The sequence below is a fragment of the Nuphar pumila genome, chromosome 2 (assembly GCF_984573655.1).
Source record: "Nuphar pumila chromosome 2, dmNupPumi1.hap1.1, whole genome shotgun sequence".
Lineage (NCBI taxonomy): Eukaryota > Viridiplantae > Streptophyta > Magnoliopsida > Nymphaeales > Nymphaeaceae > Nuphar > Nuphar pumila.
Genome location: NC_143250.1, coordinates 49,018,848 through 49,040,312, shown reverse-complemented (window position 1 = coordinate 49,040,312; position 21,465 = coordinate 49,018,848). Strand labels below are relative to the sequence as shown.

At 38.4% G+C, this 21,465-nt stretch overlaps 1 protein-coding gene across 3 annotated transcripts in view; it reads left to right on the top strand.

Moving 5' to 3' along the window:
* Nucleotides 1-11,490: 11,490 nt before the first annotated feature.
* The window catches only part of LOC149845430 (transcription factor KUA1-like), a 34,595-nt gene continuing 24,620 nt past the window's right edge, over nucleotides 11,491-21,465 (top strand). The window contains exons 1-4 of one of the 3 annotated variants that reach the window (XM_089995746.1): nucleotides 11,491-11,876; nucleotides 13,382-13,590; nucleotides 14,109-14,180; nucleotides 14,270-14,751. In XM_089995746.1, the coding sequence (XP_089851872.1) occupies nucleotides 11,576-11,876; nucleotides 13,382-13,590; nucleotides 14,109-14,180; nucleotides 14,270-14,290 (603 nt within the window). In that variant the 5' untranslated portion in view covers nucleotides 11,491-11,575 and the 3' untranslated portion in view covers nucleotides 14,291-14,751. Of the gene's footprint in view, nucleotides 11,877-13,381; nucleotides 13,591-14,108; nucleotides 14,226-14,269; nucleotides 14,752-14,806; nucleotides 15,451-21,465 lie in introns of those variants that run through there. The other 2 variants (XM_089995744.1, XM_089995745.1) reach the window with 2 other exon arrangements.

Sequence of the window (21,465 nt, the reverse complement as noted above, 5' to 3'; positions counted from 1 at the left end):
ACCGTCTCCCCTGCCCCTGCCCCGGTCCACTGTCATCCTTATATATATGGGTAGATGACATATCTGTATGGTTTGACATTTTTATGTAACAGGCATTGATCCCTTACAATGGTTTTAAATATAAAACCTTGTGATGCATGTTTGACATTTACGAATGTGGCAAATGGTGGGTTACAAAGGTGATGCATGTTCGAAAGACATGTTTCATATTTGATATTGACCCCGATATTTGTTTCGTATACTAAAACTGTGTTCTATTAATTAAATCTTGCAAGTATGACAAATTTGATTTATGCATGGGTTGCATGATCGAATAGTATGAATTTATGGGCGTTGACCAAAGTTATTGTTTGGTGTGTTAAATTTTTGTTATTCATGTTTTAATTTATAATTTTTGCATATGTGATGCATGATATGTATGATTGAATAACGTTAAATTTATGAGTATTTATCTGAGTGTAATTGTTGACAAAACATTGCTCAACATGTACGTTTACTGTGTGAAATGACATGCATTGAGAAAAAGTTTTCAAAAATTAAGAAAGTTGCATTATGCACCACTCTAAAAGATGGGGTGATATTGACTCGTATTATTAAAGTCGAGCAAGTATGTGAAATGTGAACCTACGTTTGCACCAACCTTGTGAGAATTGTGATTTTGTCAGACATGAACAATTGTAGTCCCGTTGGATCAAATATGAACTCTTCCCCTACCACGGTGGTTTAAGGAAACTTTGTGCTCTGATACACATGGCGTAATTTGAACTACAATTATATGTCGATAGTAGTATGCCTACGTTGTTGCAGTCAGAGGAATAACGTATCTTAGGCTCTTATGCTAGTCTCTTATTTTCTTGGAGATTAAAATGAAAAAATACAAATTGTATGAATGAACACCCCTAGGGAGGACTGAGTACCCATAGTTATCCAAGTGTGGTGCCCTAGGTTAACATGATGAAATTTAAGTTTTGATGTTTGTAAGCATATCATGAATTACAAAACAAGGTTAATTAAAAGAAAAAAAACTACTTATGTATGAAGTAAGTTATGACATGACTGCATAGTTGTATGCATGAATTGTTTATGAGTATGTTTGTATTTTAAATTTGATACATGCATAATTATATACATAGAATACGTGTGAGCATGACTACATGCTTAAATGAGATAAATGCTTAATTGTTTGTATTGATTGGTATGTGAGAGTAAGTTTACGCTCGAATGACTTGTTTGCATAATTATATGCTCGAATAGGTACATATGATTATATGTTTGAATTGCATGTGTACTTACACAAAGATATGCATAAGATTGTATGTTTAATTACACATAATTGTATGCGTGTATTGTATGCTTAATATACACACGAGAGCGTGTGTGAACGGTTTCCTTACGAACTCATCAAAGCATGCATGCATTGTATGTATATGATTTTATGCTTACATCATTATAGGATGATGTAAGAGGTCATGTAGATTATACTATAACTGTTATCTATTGTATTGTTTAATTATTGAGATATAATAAGGGTCCGTGGAATCGTGCTAAGACATGATGTGTCGCATGCTTCATTTCTTTTCTCTTTTTAGTTTCTCTGGAATAGGCAGATGGATGTCAAGGGATACGAAGGCTGTTGTGTTGGACTGAATTGTACCCTTATGTTTCTTTTTGTGTTTTGTGTATAAACTCTGAAATTTCATTTATGATATAGATGAAATCATTTTGTGATATTTGAATTGTTGTAGTTTGATTTTAACTCTATGACGCATCCGAGATTGGGATGATTTCGAATTAGTTCAAAAAAGTCTTCTGGTGTGTTTCAAAAAAAAAAATCTTCTTGTCGAGGCGGGTCATTGCATAGGTACTGTGCGAGCACTCTATCTTTACTAATATATATATATAGGTTAGCATTTGCTCATGTCGCTATTACCTATAAATGAGTTTTCATTGGTATTTTATTTGTATTTTTTATTTTTCATGAAATTAACAATGCACATATGATCTACATGTTTAGGTTAGTGGAAACTGGTTCTTAGATCATCTGATTACAACATGTACGCATGATTTTATGATCATTCGATTATGATATTATGACATTATATATATATATATATGAGAATTGAACATATTAGGCCTCTTTTCTTATTCGGCCCAGTTAGACCCCATAGTTTGAAGTGTTTTATAATATATCTAAATAGTTAAATGTGTTTAGCATGCTCGATTTAGTGTGAATCGACTCTTAGATCATGCTTTTTTGACAAAAAAAAATATTTTTATGAGCAAAAAAAATTGATGCCTTCATAGCCATTGATTTTAGATCACTGAAAAAACCTATATACAAGTCAAATTTCGTTGATCCAAAAGCCGGTTCTCACTAAACAAAACCTATAGATCACATATATGGTGTTAGATGTGAGAAAAAAAATACAAAAAAACTATGGTTTTTTAAGGGGCCTATTGGGATAGAACGAGAAAAGGGGGCAAAACCAACACATTACTTGCTATATATAGTCACCTATATCTTTCAACGTAATCTCTCGGTGATGGTTTTTTTGGAGACATTTTTATAAGTGTGTATTTCTCCAAAAAATCTCCGGAGTTTCAAAATTTTTAAAAAATACAAATAATAGTGAAAAAAAAAAGTTTTGCAATAGTTTTTTTTTATATAAAAAACAAGTTTTAAAAATATAAAAGAAACAAAAACATAAGAAATGAAAACTTAATATATAAAAACAAAGCTTTTCCTCAAAAATTTCATGACATTTTGACTTCTATCAATATTTTAAAAATATCGCATGGTATTCTTAATATTATCGGTTACCTTGAAAAAAATGTTATTAAAGCGATATTTTCAATATATCACCAGGTAACATTGATATGGCTTGATCGTCTGAATCAGCCAAAAATTATAGGTGCAAATCATATTTGACTTAATGGGACCTCATAGATGGATTTAGCATGATCCAAATACTAAGGATCAACTATTGGATCGTGTTCTCTGATGAAAAAATATGATTTTATAAGTCAAAAATATATTACCCATGTAAGTCATTGATTTTTCAAAGCTCACAAAATCATACCAACATATTGTAATCCAACGATCTAAGAGCTGAATTTCACTAACCAAACCGTGTAGATCACATCTGCAAGATTAATTTTATGGAAAAACAAAAACACAATAAACAATAAAAAAATTCATTCAATGTCATGGCAACCTGCCCAATATACATGTTCTTTAGCATATGAAATTAACATGCAAAATGGGTTTTTTTTGGCACTTTTTGAAACCCAATTCTATACATATGTTCGGCATGATCCATTCAATGTCATGGATAATTTGTTTATGAAAATTGATTTTTTAAGCCTTGAAAGCTTGTGACAAACTTTTAGGCTGTTGATTTTCATCAAGCCCTATAAAAAGCTATAAGAATCGGATAATCCAAGAGCAGATCCCTATGAAAGCAACACTGAGATTACATCCGTATATTCATAGTAAAAGAGAGCAGATCAGGTGATTTGCACCCTTCACAAATTGCATAATGACTGTGGGTCCTCGTGGGATGAAGCAATGGACGGTAAAGATGTTTGCATATTTCATTTCACATAAAAACTGCCTCTCCTAAGTCTCTTGATTAAGTCAAATCCTTGCTCAAAACCGAAGATTTGTAGCTGTACAAAATCATAATAGCGTAAATGAAAAGTGCAATCATTTATTTCTGTCAAATTAATCATCGTGCGATGAAAACGTGACAGAATAGTACGGATCAATACCAAACCATCACGTCAAGCAAATAAATTTTGAGAGAGAGATGTGATTGGGAACCAAATGATGTAGAGAAAAGTTTAAAATTATAACGTAGGTGGAACCAGACTCAAATCAGATTTGAGATGATGGTATCAGGTCCAAACCTGGGACTAATCGGGCCCATCATAACAGAAACCATACCCGGATCCTGTAAAGACCATGAACCAAACCCAGTAAAATAATACTTTTTATCATTTACATTGAAAATTATGGATCTTAATTGGAACCCGGGTCTGGTATAAAATTTCACAAACCATACCCGGCTTCATGTATTAATCGGACCCTTCGTGTCTGACCTGGATTCTAATCAGGTCTTCTTATTTATCATCAAACCCTGACCCTATAGGGTTTGGTACCAGTCAAACCCGACCCGTTGGCAGCCCTATTTCTAAGGGTGTGTTTGATACTCACACGGTCACACCTGTGGGGTGACCGACAGTCCATACCGGAGGCTGCCCCTTGTTTGATATGTATAGCGTTCAGTATAGGACAAAACAGAGTTCAGTACAGACACTTTATAAAGCGTTTCACAGGATGCACCAGCGACTGGCAAGTCCATTCTGCCCACATGGAGAACCTAGACCTGGATCTGAATGGTTCACAGTCATCTGAAAGGGCATGTAAAGCAGAACACATTTTTATTCTGTTTGGTATGAGTCAGGTCTATCCTTCTTTGCCCCAGTTCCTTGTGAGGACTTGATTTGCTTGGTTCAGGGGGTGGTGAAGATTGACAAGACTGCATTTTAAAATCGAGATAAGTTAATTATTTGCCTGACTTGAACATGTCTTCCTCTGCAGTCTAAGATTAGTTTATTGTTTGGCCCAAACCATAAAAGGCAGACTGAGTGCAAAGGCAATCATGTAGACTAGCTTCATTCAATGTCCTGATCAAGTTTCCACACACCATGTCCATGTGCCTTATCTGTGCTATCATATATATATATAATTTTCTGATGTTCTTTATACGAAAGCTTTTATAGTTTCCATTATCGATATTAAAATCTTTAAGATGTATATGTGTGGGCATGAGAGAGATAAGGGTGTCAACGATGAGGACCAAACCGTATAAGGTCTGGGTGACAAATAAGAAGACCTGAGTCAAGACCCAAAGCTCCAATTAATACATGAATCAAATTATAGTTTGTGAAATTTTATACAAGATCCGGATCTGACTCAAGTTTCTATGAAGACCCATAAATTTTCAATGTAAAAAAGATTAAAAATTTATTATTTTACCAGGTATGGTCGAGGTCTAGTTCATGTATTTCTTATCGGATCCGGGTGTTATTTCTCTGATAATAGACCCGATTAGACCCGGGTTTGAACCCGATACCATACCTAAAAATCTGGTTCAAGTCTGGATCCACTTAAAACACCAAACCCTACCTGGAAAGAGAGGTCTCCTGCATGGTCTTAGCTCATAGACAGGAGTGTCTCACACGCCTTTTGCAAGGAAAAGCAGGAGGCTCTTTCGACGTTGAGACTTGGGAGGGCACTCACGAAGCTTTATGCCATTGGAATGACCTCCTCAAAGGGGCGTTTGATGGCACCGAAATTTCTCTTTCTCCTGGAGATTTTTTTTTTTTTTTTTGCTTTTTGTGTGGGACCCACGCACGCCATGTTTACTAACGACCACAACTAGTAAACATGCTTAGATGTTGCAGAAAATTCGGATCTCATTATGGAGACCAATTTTTACCATTAATGGAATCCAGTTTCCCAGGGAAACACACAAAATCCAGTACAGATTCAACAGGCCCCACCGTGGCATGGCAAACAAGGGATGCCACTGAAAATGCATAATCTCTTGGACGTTTCAGTGGATATCCAAGGTTATTTTTCATCGGGTTACAGTTTAGATGATAAAGAAGTTTCTAGATTCAGAGCAACTCCTTCGAGAACTCTGGTGGCTACGATGGAAATGCTGCCATATAATTGTTGAATTAACGGAGGTGGTAGTGGACCGAGGGAAAATGGGGCCCTGTCCCCCCTCACCAAATTTGGACCTGGGGTGGAGGACATAAAATGGGATTGGAGGTTAAAATCAAAACTCGTGCGGGATGGAGACGGGGATGGATTTACGAATTCCCCCACCCCCACCCCAATTCTCTTAGTAAAATAATTAAAATGCCCTACGACGGTTTGACCTTCTTATTTAAGGATGGCAGTGGATCGAAGAGAAATGGGTCTCGCCCTATTTGGACAGGGGATGAAGGAGATGAAACAAGGATGGAGGCAGAAATGGAGGTTAAAATCAAAACCCGTGCAAGAATGAAGGCGAAAATAAAAGGCAGAATTTTGAGACGGGGCGGGGGTGGAGACCTCCACCGCTGCATTGGCCAGGTCCACTGCCATCCCTATGTAGCTCCGTTGTACAAGCTGCTACAGGGCGGGAGAAGAGATGTTTGTTTACTAATTTACCCCCAAACCACGATAGGAAATACGGTTTGACTGACCGCTTTCATCTCTGCTGTTTCCAACCTTATTCTACCAAACTGTGTAAGCAATCTCCCCCGTTATTTTTCTCGTAGACTAAAATGCCTTCGGTCCCTTCGTCAAACATCTTAACCTCTGGGTAGTTGATCCCGTACCTCAGCCAACTGTATTCGCGACAGTTTTTTCGATAATTATCTAGTAAGGTAAGGGAGTTTTGGTCTTTTACAAGGGACGCTTGTCCTATTTTTGTAACGCAATGCACCGACCACATATACATTTAATTATTTTTTAAACTGTGGCTTACCAAAATATGACCAAAATACCCCTGTTGTATCTCAAATTGCCTATAGAGTTTAGAGGTAAACGGTTCCGATTAGGATTGGATGTGATCAAATACCATATTCGACTAATTAGATGTTGGCTAGTTGGATTGGAGTCCATATTCAGATTCAGATGGTAAAAAACTCATACTAGATCCACATTTTTTTACTTGTAAATGGATTCGAATATCCTATAATATTTGTCAGATTTGGTAGTAAAAACTCAAAACCATATCCACATCAGCATCGGATTATAATCTGATATGGTTTTGGCTTACCAAATGCAACTAAATGAAATTGAATTCCACCGGATATTGGATAAAATCTGATTCACTGACATCCCTAGGCTTTAGTTGGTGGCTGGGTCAAACTCCCAAGTTAAAAAACATTACTTATGGGTTATGAACTTATGATTATTTTGGAAGCTTCAAAGTTTTATATCAAACAATTTAAATGGATTACAATTTTATAAAAGTTAAAATTAACCTTTTATATCAAACAATTCAAAAGCTAGGACTCTCACCTTGAGGGCCTATGCTGAGCTTCAACTTGTGCAAAGGGTAGTGCCCATAGGAGTCAAACGGGCAGTCGAGCCCCCACTACGCTATACAAAATATTTGTTTAGTAGGAGTAGCTAGTGTACGTTACCTTGTGTTGGGATGTTACAGGTTCAAACCCCAATGGTATAATTGTATAACTCCAGCTTGCCTTTTAAAAAAAAGAATATTTGGATTTGAGTCAAGTTGGATACTCACACAAACTCGAATAGTTGAGGCTACTGACTTGAATTAGGACCTAATCTCATTCTTATAGAAAAGTTATAGAAAACTAGTTTGTGAACACTTTATGCAATAGCAACTAATACAAATTTGCATATATACTTTTCTCAATAGCTACAAAAATATATTTATTTATTCTTAAAACATAATTCGAGAAAAGACTTGTCAAAACACATAGTTAAGTTAAAAATTCATGAAAAATAATAGTGCAAATAAAAAATACAGCAACATTGGTCTAACTAACTAATACACAAATGATTTGGGTTGGTTCCACCAAAACCCAAGCATATCAGTAACAAAATTGTACATATTTTATGTATTTTATTGCAAAATTCACTCAAGAGTCAACTCTCCCAAGCTCTAAACTAAATTGAGCTCTTGGGCTAACTGCACTTTAAACGACATAAAGGAGTCGACTCTCCACTTCATAAGTTAACTCACTGCATAAAAGAGTTGACTTTTTTTATAGAAAGAATTAAACTTTTACACAAGAAAGTCAACTTTTTTTTAGAAATCAACTCAATCACGAAGGAGCCGACTCTTTTGCTTCACAACAACTCTAGCTAGAACATGCATGACCCTTGGGCTAATCAGAACATGAAAATGCACAGTTGTTGACCTAAAGATGCATCCTAAGGCATTTTTAGTTTGATTCCTAACTTTTAAAACTTAGGGTTCGAAGCACCTAACTCAAATGAAACTCAACCCCAACACATCTAGGGGTGTTTCAAAACGATTACACACATCTTTCAACAAAAATAACACCCAAAAATGATCTTTTCAACATATTTAGAACATTTTAAACATGATTCATCATAAAAACCACAACACAAACTGCATGCAATCCTAGCATGCTCACTACCTACGAAACGGAGATTAAGCACTTACTTTGCAATGCTATTTTCGACAAGAATACATTCACTGTAACACAACTGGAACACTCCCAAAGTATCTATACATGACTCCCATTCGAACTATGGAGTTGTCCACACCGAACACCTCCCAAACACGGGTTGGGACACCTCCAAATGGCATTCCAACTGCGGCAAACCTCCCACAAAGGTACAACTTCACTACAGGGCAGAGGTGGAATAGGTTGGTCATCCACCAAGGGAGAGAGAGAGCAAGAGAAGAAAAATGACAACTCGTCTCTCTTGAACTTAAATAAGTTTTTAAAAATCCAAGATCTGAGTTAAAGTAAAATGAATCCAAAAAGGTCTAGATCTGATTGAGTTTCAACCAGATCCCAACAATAAAAAGGTGTGGATTTCTAGTTAAATCACTAGTTGTGTTAACTAGGTTTTCACCTAGTTGACCTAACCAAAAGATAAACAACCCAAAAGGAAAAACAACCAAGTGACAAGGTCCAACTAGCCCTAGTAAGTCTGACCTGCTGTGGTTGGCTGAGCTGAGCACTAGCTGCCGTTGGTGCCCTAGCTAAAATAACCAAATTATCCTTAAAAAATAAAAAGAGTCTATTTTGTCCTTTTTCTCAAACTTAAATCACAAGAATGCCATTGAACCAATTCAAATAATCTCAGATATGTTACTTCACCAAGTTCATTCGCCTGACCAACTCAGAGTTGGACAAGTATGTTCTTCAAAACAAAAATACCCTCAAAATAATCTAAAAATAACCAAAATGCCCTCAAAACTTATAGAACGTGCTATAAACTCATTTTAACTCCGATTTCGATGAAACTAAGATGGTTCTTAGTGAAAAAATCATAAGAACGTTACTAGACATGTCAATTGTATGGAAAATCTATCTATATTATTATTTTTCAAAAATTACAACAGTAAAAAAAATGACGATATTAAAGATAAGGTGCGCATGAAGGCAGCTGAAAAGCACGACAAAATCTTGGAAATATAAATGGAAAATCCAAAATTTCCATATAGTTGTTCTAGGACCCAAAAGAAAAAGAAAAAATGGCTTTAATAATTGTCATCCAAGTGAAGAATATTAATGTGGCCAAGAGTCCAAGATTTCCTAGATCCTTAATATTCCTTGTCACTATCATTATCATCATCAAAGGCTTTTCCCCATCATCTATTTGGGACATTCTAGCAAAACTTTTTTGAAAATCTAAGCAAGCTTGAGACTTTCGCATTACCCAAAGTCCAAAATAATAGCTTTGCTGTTCATTATAATACTGATTTAAATCATGGAGTCCGACAACTTACTACTACACACGTCAGGTCGAATGAGACTGCTGGAGGGTTAGGTTGCACTATCATAACTGAGGAGTCTCAGTGTTCAAATCTCACCGCGGGCTATTCCCCCAGCTTGCTTATCAAGAAACATACTAAGCATGTTAATATTATATTCCTTCAAGAATTGTTTGTTCGTGGCTGCTTTGGCAGCAGATAATTTTGCAATTCTCCTCCCAACATTCACAAACTGCACATTGCAAATTTTAACCTATTAAAAAGTGCATCTTATAGCTGTGAAAAAAAACTTTTAATTCCTTGGTCCAGGTGAGAACATGGACCAGTTCAGGCTGGATTAACTTATATTTGTTCAACCATCCGGCCCATTAAGTTACCCGGTTCTCGGTGAGGGTTTTCCTTCGTCATCTAAAACATTGATAAAATTTCATGTATTCAAAATGCGGTCAGGTTGGCCCAAACCAGACCCGTACCAAACCCTATAGGGTCCGGGTTTGGTGATAAATAAGAAGACCCGATTAATACCCAGTTCCGGACCTGAAGGACCGACTAATACATGGATCTGGGTATAGTTTGTGAAATTTTATACCAGACTCGGACCCGACCCGAGTTTCGATTAAGACCCACAAAATTTTAATATAAAAATGATAAAAATTAGTATTTTACCTTGTATGGCCTGGGGTTCATGTAGTTCTTATTGGGTTCGATTAGACCTGGGTCTGAACCTGATACCATACTCAAAAATTGGGGCTAGGTCTGGTTCCACCTGGATCCGAATCAAACCCGACCCGTTGACACCCTTAGATGTGGTTAATATTAGATCGAACTAAATAGATGTTGGCTAAAAGGATTCCAATTCACATTTAGGTTTAGATGGTAAAAAGCTCATACCAATTGGATTTTTTACATGTAATTGGATTTGGATATCTAACAAATTCGGATATACGTCAGACTGGGTAGCGGAAAAACAAAACAATATCCATATCTGATTATAATGGGATATGGTTTTCGCATACCAAACCCAACTAAACATAATCAAATTGATATCAATAAAATCCAACCCATAGACATCTCTATTTGCGTCTTGGCTTTCTACTACCTTAAAAGAAAAAAAAAAGGTTGTAGTTGGAAGCTTTCGTTACTCTGTTATTCTTTAGCCACTCTTGTTCCCTCGTTTTTTATAGAAATTTCCAATTCGGAGCCCCAAATTTTGATGCAAATGAAGTGATATGCCAAATCACCAGTCCTCTATGTTTTACTATCAGCACCATCCATTCAAATGATCAACAGCATCCAGTGGACCACAGACGATGGTGTAGTGCGAGCCGAACAATATATGACCCACTATTTGCACAGTGAACGTCTCATTTTGAATGTATTGGACGGTAACGTTCCCCAAATTAAAAACACCGGCAATCGGTGATTCAGCGTATCACCTGATGCAATCCCCCAACATGCTGTGGGCGATAGGCTGTCTCAATATCAACGGGAGCTCCTGGTAGGAGCAGCTAGTGCACGACACTGTGTTGCGACGTTGCAGGTTCAAAACCCAACGATATAACTGGAAAAGAAAAGCTGCCTCAAAATATTTACCGTGCCCTGGCCTACAAGCGCTCCGCTCTTATGGTAGGACAACTTGTGAATGCCACCAAGTTGACGGAACGTCACAAGTTCGTCACACTGATAGCGTATCTTGCTGTAAGGTCTAAGCTGGGTGCACTTTATGGTATGCAAGGAAGCCTCAAAGTTTTATCAACTGAAGGTCTGCCATTGTGCGGTGGGTGACGACTAAGGGGTTTTTTTTCTTGAAATATCTAAAGACATATGTACCAATGTAAAGGGTTTTTTTGGTAATTTCGGTTACGGATGAGGGATTCGGGGGATGGGGGGGAGGCAATTTGATCAACACGAGAATTACCCTTAGTACTACTACCAACCATATTAACCCAAAAATCCAGGGGCATTTTGTTGGGGACCCTCTCAATATATGCCCCCACCGTTTCCGTTCCTCAGAACGGGTTCTTGCTTCTCCCTTTCTCTCTAGAGAGAGAGAGAGAGAGAGGATGGCGAAGGAATCGACGGTGAGGAAATGTTCGCACTGTGGGAACAACGGCCATAACTCGAGGACGTGCAACACCATGGGCGGTTGCGAGAAGGGAGGAGGTGGAGGAGGGGAAGGGCTGATGCTCTTTGGCGTCAGAATCGGTGGCGGAGGTGGTGATGGCGGAGAGGGCGAGATGATGAGAAAGAGTCAGAGCATGGGGAATTTGGTGTCTTGTGTGGAGCAGAGTTCCGGTGATCATGGGTATCTCTCCGATGGTCTTGTTCATTCCTCCACGAATCGGAGGAATGAGAGGAAGAGAGGTTTGTGCTCTCTCTCTCTCTCTCTCTCTCTCTCTCTCTCTCTCTCTCTCAAACAGTTTGCCCTTGGTTATTTGATCCAGTGATAGTTTTTATGGTTGTATGTTTGGTTGGATTTTTCGTGAGGAATTGTATGTATTGTTGGAAATGGTTCAATCTGTTTATTTATTTGGTTTCTTCTACGTGTAATTGAGAGATTGGAAAATGGGTTAACCATCCTTTTTAAATTGGTGATGGTCTATGGTTTTCTTTATGAGCGTTTTAGTGTGATGTGGAATTTTGCGAATTCTTAGATGGTATACGTGTTGGTAATTTTTTTTTCCATTTATAACTCGAAGAAGAAACCGCATCGGGCACGGAGACCTGGTCGCCCTGGCTCAGCCTGCCATACCTAAGGTCGTCATGCTGGAGGCGTAAAACTCCGAGGCTAGGACCCCTGCCCCTGGGGCATATTCTGGATTCTTAGATGGTATGTGTTGGCATTTATTATGGGATTTGTTTATATGGAACTTAAAGGATGTAAAGTTTCCAATGCTTTTTATCTGGCTTCTTTTTTTTCTCTGAAAAGTAATATTTTTTTCTTGTTTCCTTTTTCGTGCTTGTGTTTCATCTGTGTTGATCAACGCTAAATCAATGTGTTTCGTTCTTTATAAATAAATTGTTGAAATGGGTCATCGGAAATTGATTCTTTACTCCGCAATTCCTATGGGTGTTGAGAAATTTTCTCTTTTTTCTTGTGTTTTCCTTTGTAATTTTGGGTTGATGAAATGGTGCCCCCATCTGTTTTGCTTTACTTGACGAGGACTTTTGTTTGTCTAATTGGTTTGATTGTACATGGGGATTGAATGTCCATGAGATTTCCATCAGCATTTTGGATCTCCTGTTTTATTTCTTTTTGGTGTTATAGAATTGTGAATTGATTGGACTTTGGTTTTTTTCCTGCCGGTGGAAAGTTATATTTAGCGGTTAGATTGAGATTCTTTTACGATTCAATTAAATTTGTTAATAAGCAAGGTTATGTACTTTCTATATAAATCTGGTGATTGCCCTTTTTATGCTTTTATTACATTTTTTTGTTGTTAATTGTCTGTTGAACTTACCAATGACTGGGGGCTCCATTTATAAACAAAAGTATGAATTAATACAAATACTTGGTAATTTATTGATGTGAACTCATGTTGGACCTTTGTTGATTAATATTAAAAACAAAGAAGTGCAGGAATGAATGAGTGGAAGTGGTGCACGCAAACATGAACTTTTCTGATGGAACGGATGTGTACATTCTTTCTATATAGGGAAAACTATTGACAGAACGTGCTTCTTAATCTGTTTATTGAACAAATTCACTTTTGATTCCAAATTCTTTTATACTCTAGAGGCTGCAGCAATTAGGTTGGCTTATCTTTTGCAACCCACTTGTTTCTGTTACCATTTATTGAACTCAAAAACTTTCGATCTTGCTTTGTTCATGTTATTTAGGCTTTGAAAATTTTCTCTTCCTCTTTCAGGTGTACCGTGGACAGAAGAGGAGCACAGGACCTTTCTTGCAGGATTGGAGAAACTTGGAAAGGGAGACTGGAGGGGAATTTCAAGGAACTTTGTCACTAGTAGAACTCCAACGCAAGTGGCCAGTCATGCTCAGAAATATTTCCTCAGGCAGGCTAGCTGTAAGAAGAAGCGCAGATCCAGCCTTTTTGACCTAGTGCCAAGAGACATTGTAATTCTCCTCCCTTCTCTTAGAAAGCAGGACTCCACTATTTTTGCTTCCTGTCCCTTCTATTCATCATCGGCTGCTTCTGAGACTTCTAATGGAACGATCGCATGCTTTCCCTGTTATGGAAACACAACAAAGATGTCGAACTTTATAAATCAAGGAGCTAGCAAGGGAATGTCTTAGGATATGAGGCAGTTTTTCCCCTTGCAATTATCAACTCATTCTTGGCATGACCTGGTTTTAGTTGTTGAGCTGGATGGATCTGTTTTTCCTGGTGCTTTTGTCTGATTATTAACTCCTTGTGTTTCCTCTGGAGGAATTGCATCTTTTTCGTTAAAGTTTCTGTGTGATTTCTTTGTACTGATGTTACTGCATCACATAGTTACATGTTTTCTCTGGAGGAATTGCATCTTTTTCGTAAAAGTTTCTGTGCGATTTCTTTGTACTGATGTTACTGCATCACATAGTTACATGTTTTCTCATTAATCAACAAAATCATGATTTATATTATTATTCCGCAGGGTGGATCTTCAAGTGGCGTGAACAATAAAGCAACAGATGCAGTCCCAGATGCTTTCCCAGCCTTACCTTTGGTCATGAATTGTGAAACTTTTGATCCTGATTATACAAAGTTGATGGTAAAATATCTTCACATTCCTGAAATTACATTTTCTTATTGCAGATTTGCAGTATCATTCTGTAGGAGTCATACGTATGAGCTGATCCTGTCTTGACATTATTGCACCTCAACTGTTGTAAACACAGAATTGTTCTGGGCTCTAGCTATAAATACGAGGGTGGCTGAGTGTCCCTTTTACCGTCTCTTGGGGCCGGGAAAATGAATGCTTTTGCCATCATTGTCTCATTTGGGCAATGAACATTTGAGGGGGGAGCGTTCCCAGTGTTTTCTGTGATTCTTTGATTCCAGCACATTTTTGTGGATTTTTTTCTCCCCTTCACGTAGTTGGAAGTGCAATGTTGTTAATGCAAGTTCAGTTGGGCTTCTTGAAGGATGTGAAACTCTAGGATGAAATCATCTTATATGGAACTTAACGTTCCCGTGCCCCCTTCCCCCCCCCCCCCCCCAAAAAAAAAAAAAAAAGCTTGCTGTGTATAGGAATATCGAGTACTTGAGATTGTTGAATGAAAACATGTGAAACTCTAGAATGGAATCATCTTGATTATGTAATTACTTTTGCTAGATTTGATGTTTTAACAGGAGGGATCATCTTGTGGATCTGAGGCTTCGCTGCCAACCTTATCACTTAATTCAATCGGAGAATCTCCCAGCCAAATAAGTCCAATTTACCAGAAAACCTGTCACCAATCCTCTGACTTCACCTCCAATCTTCTCCAGCCTTCCTTGAGTCTACTGTCACTGCCCTGCCCGGAAACAGTGACAGTTCGGCCACCTCTGGCTGTTTCCAGCTTTCTTCCTGCTTTCTTGTCCAGTCCATCACCTGTCGATGCTTCCGATTTGGAACTCAGAATCATGCCTCCGCAACCCCTTGATACCGACAAGTTTTCTTCATCCAGCGGTAACTTATCTGATGCCATCAGAGTTGTATAATCCTTGCAAGGATTGAAGGTGTGTCAAAAGGCTGATGGAGCCTCTGTTTTATCTTCTATTACAACATGAACATGTATAAACACTGGTTAATGGGTTGGTGTAATGAAGGGGTCTAGGTGGGGGGGCTGCTCTTTTTTCTGTAATCCTGTGAGGTACAGTCAGAGCTGTCAGTGCTGCTGTATTTGGAGGTGTTGGGGATGGAAATAAAGAGATGGGGTCCATGTCTTGACAAATCTGTTCAGTTTTGTTGGGTTCATTGCCTTTCTCTTAAATCTACTCATTTTCTCCAAAAAGTGCAGATACCCTGTGTTTTCTTTTGAGTTTTGGTTATTAGGTTGGAGGCATTTCTGAATTCTGAGGATCCCCACCTGTTATGACTAATTCGGCAGGATTCACTATATTGAGTGGTCCAAACGGTGGGAATTCTGTGGCTCTCTGTTGCTTGGCCTGCAATGAAGGGTATCATCCTTTGGCCGAGGTGTTTTGTCTTATCATTGAAATGTTGAGCAAATACGACGTAATATAAGTTCGTGCAATGAAATAGTGCCAGCTGGGCAAGGATAACCTCTTCGCAGATACTGATCTTAAAATTAGACGTGAATCTGTGTTCGGACAGGCTTTTCATGAATCTGGATTTTGATTTGAACAAACTTCTCCTATTGGATTTTTTGTTGGTCCTGGATTTAATTCGATCTATTTTTGCGCTTCTTTCATGTCATCCAATATTGCTACTTAGAGATCGGATGTGTATTCAGCTCGGTTATATTGGATCTGGTTTGCATTTGCATTTGGATTTGCTGGTTAAATTTTGAAGTTGGTTTTGTATTTGGATCATGTGGTGGGGCACGTGTCACATCGGGAGGGGTATTCCATGGATCAGATGGCAACATTGGAAATGCTTGTTTGGTGAGAGCACCATACTTTTGAGGCGGGATGTAAATGGTTCGGATTGGGATCTGATGTAGCCAAATACCATATTCGACTAATTGGATGTTGGCTAAACGAATTCAATTTCGGATGGTAAAAAGCTCATACCAGATTCTTGTTTTTACGTGTAAATATCCATCAAATTCAGATATTTGTCAGATTGGATAGCAAATAATCAAAACTGTATTTACATCGGATTTGATTATAATCAGATATGGCTTTGGCTTACCAAATGATATTACTGACAACATTGAAGCCAACATTCCTGATTGATAAAACACGTGAGGTCCTCCTGCCCACTGGATAGCACTCTCCAATTGATAAAACCTTTGAGGTCCCATTTACATGTAATTTAGCCTATAGTGACAAAAGTTAAAAACGGCAAAATCTTAGGAGTAAAAAACTCGGGAGATTTTGAAAATTTTCATAAATCTTGTGTTTTTTTCGGCAAAATCTTGGCAATAAAAAAAATTAAAAAGAAATTTTATAGAAAACTATAAATAAAACACATTTAAAAATGAAAATTTTGTGATAAATATCTGCTAAAATGGTAAATATCGTGATATTTGTCACAGATTGAAAATCTCGCGAGAATTTGCCATTTTAAACTTTCAGGCAATTTCTCATGATATTATCACGAGATTTTTATAAATCATATTATCGCAGGGTTTTTTTTTATAAATCTCGTGGTATTTGTTTCAGAGCTTTGGCGTGTCCATTTGACATAGGTTGCCAGTAAATCCTGACCGTGTTGGATTTTAGATTTTGCCAATCACCATTTCACTTGCTCATCTCAACGTACCAATCATGCTTCAATGAGTAGTCGATGCCCACCATGTGAGGTTTTCAAACTTTAGAAGACCAAACTGATCGGATGTATAGCAGCAAGCAAAGCAGGTTATATGTCCCCCCCCCCGAACAGGGTTGGTACTGAGATCTCATGTTCGGGGGTTCCAAATAGCGCCACGTATAAGATCCAGACTGGCATGGATCCCGATGTCTGTCCGCATCATACTGCATCGTAATTTGGTGCCGCAACAAAGACTTAAGTACCCTTTACCGCCATTCGCTTCATCTTCCTCGAACGGACATAAATGCCCTCCTTCTAGAAAACTGAACCGTCGGTTCGTGAAAAAGACAAAACTGTCCTCCATCGTTATCGCGCCAAAATGTTTCGCAGAGTTTGCGTATGTAGCAAGCGTTATGTTGTAGGATTCAAATAGTTCAAAACAATCCATTCTCGCTCTAAGCACTCTACCGGAGATTCTTTGCTTTCATCTGGAGTCGTCAGAGCATCTTTTTCCTTTGTTCCAGAGCATCTGTTTCCGTCTTACGCGTAACCGCAACATAATAACCATCTTCTGTTGCGTATTAGTTGTTACCACTGCTTACTCTACAGTTGAAATATCCAAATTCTCATTGTTTCGGTGAGTTTCGTGTAAGGTTTCTTTCTTCAATCTGAAGATTGTTTCTTATACAACGATTTGTTTCTTATGAACCCAAATATTTCGACGATTTCTAATCATGATGATCGTGTAATGTGTTGTGCAGGTTAGCAATGTCTGTGCCTCATCAGATTAGAGATACCCCGTCGTTCTATGGGTTGTCTATTAGAGAAGTGATCCGCCAATCCCATTTATCTAAGGTTTTTGAAAGATACCAAAATATACTTAAGATTGAGAATGATGAAAATAGGGAAAAAGCCTTGGAATCGTATTATGCGGAGGATTATCCATCAGATATCGAGGCTGCGGATCAAAGGAAAAACTCTGAATTACGAAAGATGCAGAACAAGGATGACGAAGAGAAGGCAAAGGCAAGAAATATTGATGAGAATATAAATAGAAGGCGGAGGATTAACGCACAGGTGATGGAAAAGATGAAGAAGAATGTGGAGGAGTTTCAAAGTTATGTTAGATATTTAGTGGATGAAAGTGTGGCACAATGTAAGAGGAGAGACTTGGAGCGCAGTGCAATGTTTAACAAGGCATAGCTACTGAAGAAGGAGGAGGAGAGGCGAAGGCAAATGAATAAGGAGGAGGAAGAGAAAGAACAGAATATTCCTCAGTATAAGGAAGAAAAGGAAAGGCGAATGAGGGAGAAGGAGTTTGAGGAAGCTAAGGAAATGCAAAGGCAGGAGAAGGAGGAAAAGAATGAAAGGAAACGGAAAGAGAAGGAGGATGAAGAAGAAAAGGAAAGAGAAAGGAAGAAGCAGGAGGAAGAATTTCATGAAAGAAGGAAACAAGAACTGGAAGAGAAAGAAAGGCGGCGGAAGGAGAATGAGGAGGAAGAAAAGGAAAGGGACAGGAAGAAGCAGGAGGAGGAAGTGCAGGAAAGGTTAAGGAAGAAGTAGGAGGAAGAGTCGAAAAGGCAGAGAGAAAGGAAGCAGAAGGATGAGGAGAGAAAGCAGAGAGAAAGGAAGGAGAAGGAGGAGGAGACGAAAAAGGAGAGAGAAAGGATGCAAGAGCAGAAAAGGGAGAGAGAAAGGAAGCAGAGGAAGGAAGAGGAGAAAAAGGAGAGAGAAAGGAAGGAGAAGAAGGAGGAGGAGAATAGGAAGAGAGAAAGGAAGTAGAAGAAGGAGGAGGAGAAAAGCGAGAGAGAAAAGAAACAGAGGAAGGAAGAGGAGAAAAGGGAGAGAGAAAGGAAGGAGAAGAAGGAGGAGGAGAATAGGGAGAGAGAAAGGAAGCAGAAGAAGGAGGAGGAGAAAAGGGAGAAAGAAAGGAAGGAGAAGGAGAATGAGAAAAGGAAGGATAGAGAAAGGATGGAGAAGGAGGGCGAGAAAAGGAAGGCGAGAGAAAGGCATGCGATGGTGGAGCCGGTAAAGATGGAGATTGAAAGGCAATTGGAGGCAGTGGACCCACCAGAAAGTCACAGGTTGAATGGAAAACAGGAGAAAATAGCGACCAAGGTAAATATATCCGTTCTGTCTGTGAAGATTTAATAACATGTTTAGCGATTTTGGTATAGCGATTACTGTGTTAGGTATTAATATGTATAGCGATTACTGTGATAGTATGTCTGCAACCAATATTATTTATAGCGGTTAGTAGAATAGTATTTATAAGTACAAATGGAACTAAATTACAATTGGTAGGAATAATATGTTATTTTGTGTTACAGGGAGTTCACAGGAGAAGTAGAGCACCAGGTGAAAAACTCGGAGGTCGGTGTCAATGGCCTGTAGTTCTGTCGTGGTATGGTCAGCTGAGTGCATATCAGAAGGACCGATTACGAAATATGCACTTCGGTGGCCTTTTGGACCAGCAATATTTTGAAACTTGCTGGAATACCATGACCCACCTGGTAAATAAATGGAATGATAAGACAAACACATTCTGGTTTGATTCTTTTGAGATCACCATGACTCTAGAAGATATGGCGAGGATCACTGGCCTTAAGTGCGATGGCAGTGTTGTCCTGTTACGACATTCAAACTATAACGCAAGGGAGAAATGCACGGCCCTGTTAGGAATGTCGATGGACGAATGAAGTCAATGTATTTCTGGTGGAATAAATTTCACATCAATGAAAGTCTCATTTTTTCGTAATAAATGGGAAGGCCACTCCGCTACTTGTGCATCTGAAATAGCTGACCAAGAGTTGTGCGGCTTCCTTCTATATTTTTTTGGTCTTACATTATTTTCCGATTGTTCTGGTTCAAGAATAAGTTTCATGTGGCTGCAGTACCTGACAGACTTAGACGAAGTCAATAACTATGCCTGGGGTGCCTCTATGCTCGCACACTTGTACAGTCAACTCCATCGTGCGAGTAACGGTACGAAAACAATTGGTGGATTTTGGCCATTTGTTCAGGTATTTGTTGATTACATACTTAGTAATTGTAGAACAATCTCATTGTAGGTTGTGGTGTTACTAATAATATTGTTTTTGTTAGGCCTGGGCGTTGGAACATATTATCCCATTGCGTCCACGTTGTGGTCCTCCGATTTGTGGTTTTCCAAATATCGGTCACTGGGCTAGAATAAACGTCGCAGTTTATAATGCTAAGTCCATTTTAGATGGGCTGCAACTAAACGAGGTAAACGTTCTAAAATTGTTTACAATCGCGTCAGCATTTACCATTAAGTATTATAAATCGTTGTAATGTTCAGCATTCTTAAGTATCCATCGCTGCAGGATTGTCTTCCGTAGTACATATCGTTGTCATATCATGCGTAAATAAATTTTAATATATTTGTCATTCGTTATTAAAAAGAATTACCAATGTACAGGTTTTGTGGAGACCTTATGGATATGGGGAGGACGATGATGAAGACGTTGTTGCGGAGACTGCTAGATTGTCTGACCGCGATTTGTGGCTATTCTGCAATTTTGAAGCCGAGTTGCAGCAAGGTAGTCGAGTTCTCCTATAATCTGGCTTGGGGCAGTCTATCCCAAATAAGCCTTTGGAAGTAAGAAGGAAGATGAATAGTGGTGGGGGCAGGAACGTGAATTGGCATGATCGCTACAGGGACGAATTATTAAATTGGAACTCAGGTGGTTTCACTGTCGTATCGTATGATCATGAAGGACGACAATTTGATCCCTTCTATTTCGAAAGGTATTGGGAACCAATGCGGCGAAATCTGAAGATTGAAAAAATTGTGAACCCATGCCTCCCAACTGCCCCTTCTCATGTTGCAGCCCAGCCTCTACAACCAAAATGTCGTCTCTCTCCGGTTACTACGACTAGTCCTGAAATTCCACTAGAGGGGGGGTGAATAGTGAAATATGATTATGATCGATAAAATAAAATAATTAAGCAATAAGGCACAACACATAAAACACAGAAGTTATACTGGTTCGGTCAATATCCAGACCTACATCCAGTCCCCAAGCAAACCACTTGAGATTCCACTATAACATCCGAGTTACCGGATAAATAGTACAACACCCTCTTCCCAAGAGGTCTTCTTCTCTCAACAGAGAAGGGGCACACCCTCTTCCCAAGAGGTCTTCTTCTCTCAACAGAGAAGGGCAACACCCTCTTTCACAGAGGTCTACTTCTTTAAACAAAGAAGGAATACAGTGAATAACAGAGTTACAATACTTCTTATAGAACCTTCAGAATGATATGAATGCACGAATGAAGGATTCTAAGAATGTTCTATTTGTCACTCAGAGGATACTCTTTGTCAAAGAGCTGGACTTGACTTTTTCTTTTTTCTTTTTTTTTATTTTTCTCTTTCTTTTTCAAGACTCTCTTTTCAAATCACGAATAGAAATTTTTCTCTTTATAAGCTCACACATCTATTTCATTCCATTGTTGAATAGTTTATTTGTGTGTGTTTATATAGCTTATAAAAAGTAGTCGTTACATTTTTGGAATTATAACTTTTTGAAATGTGAAATGTTAGGTCATTTCAAAAACATCTTTTAGA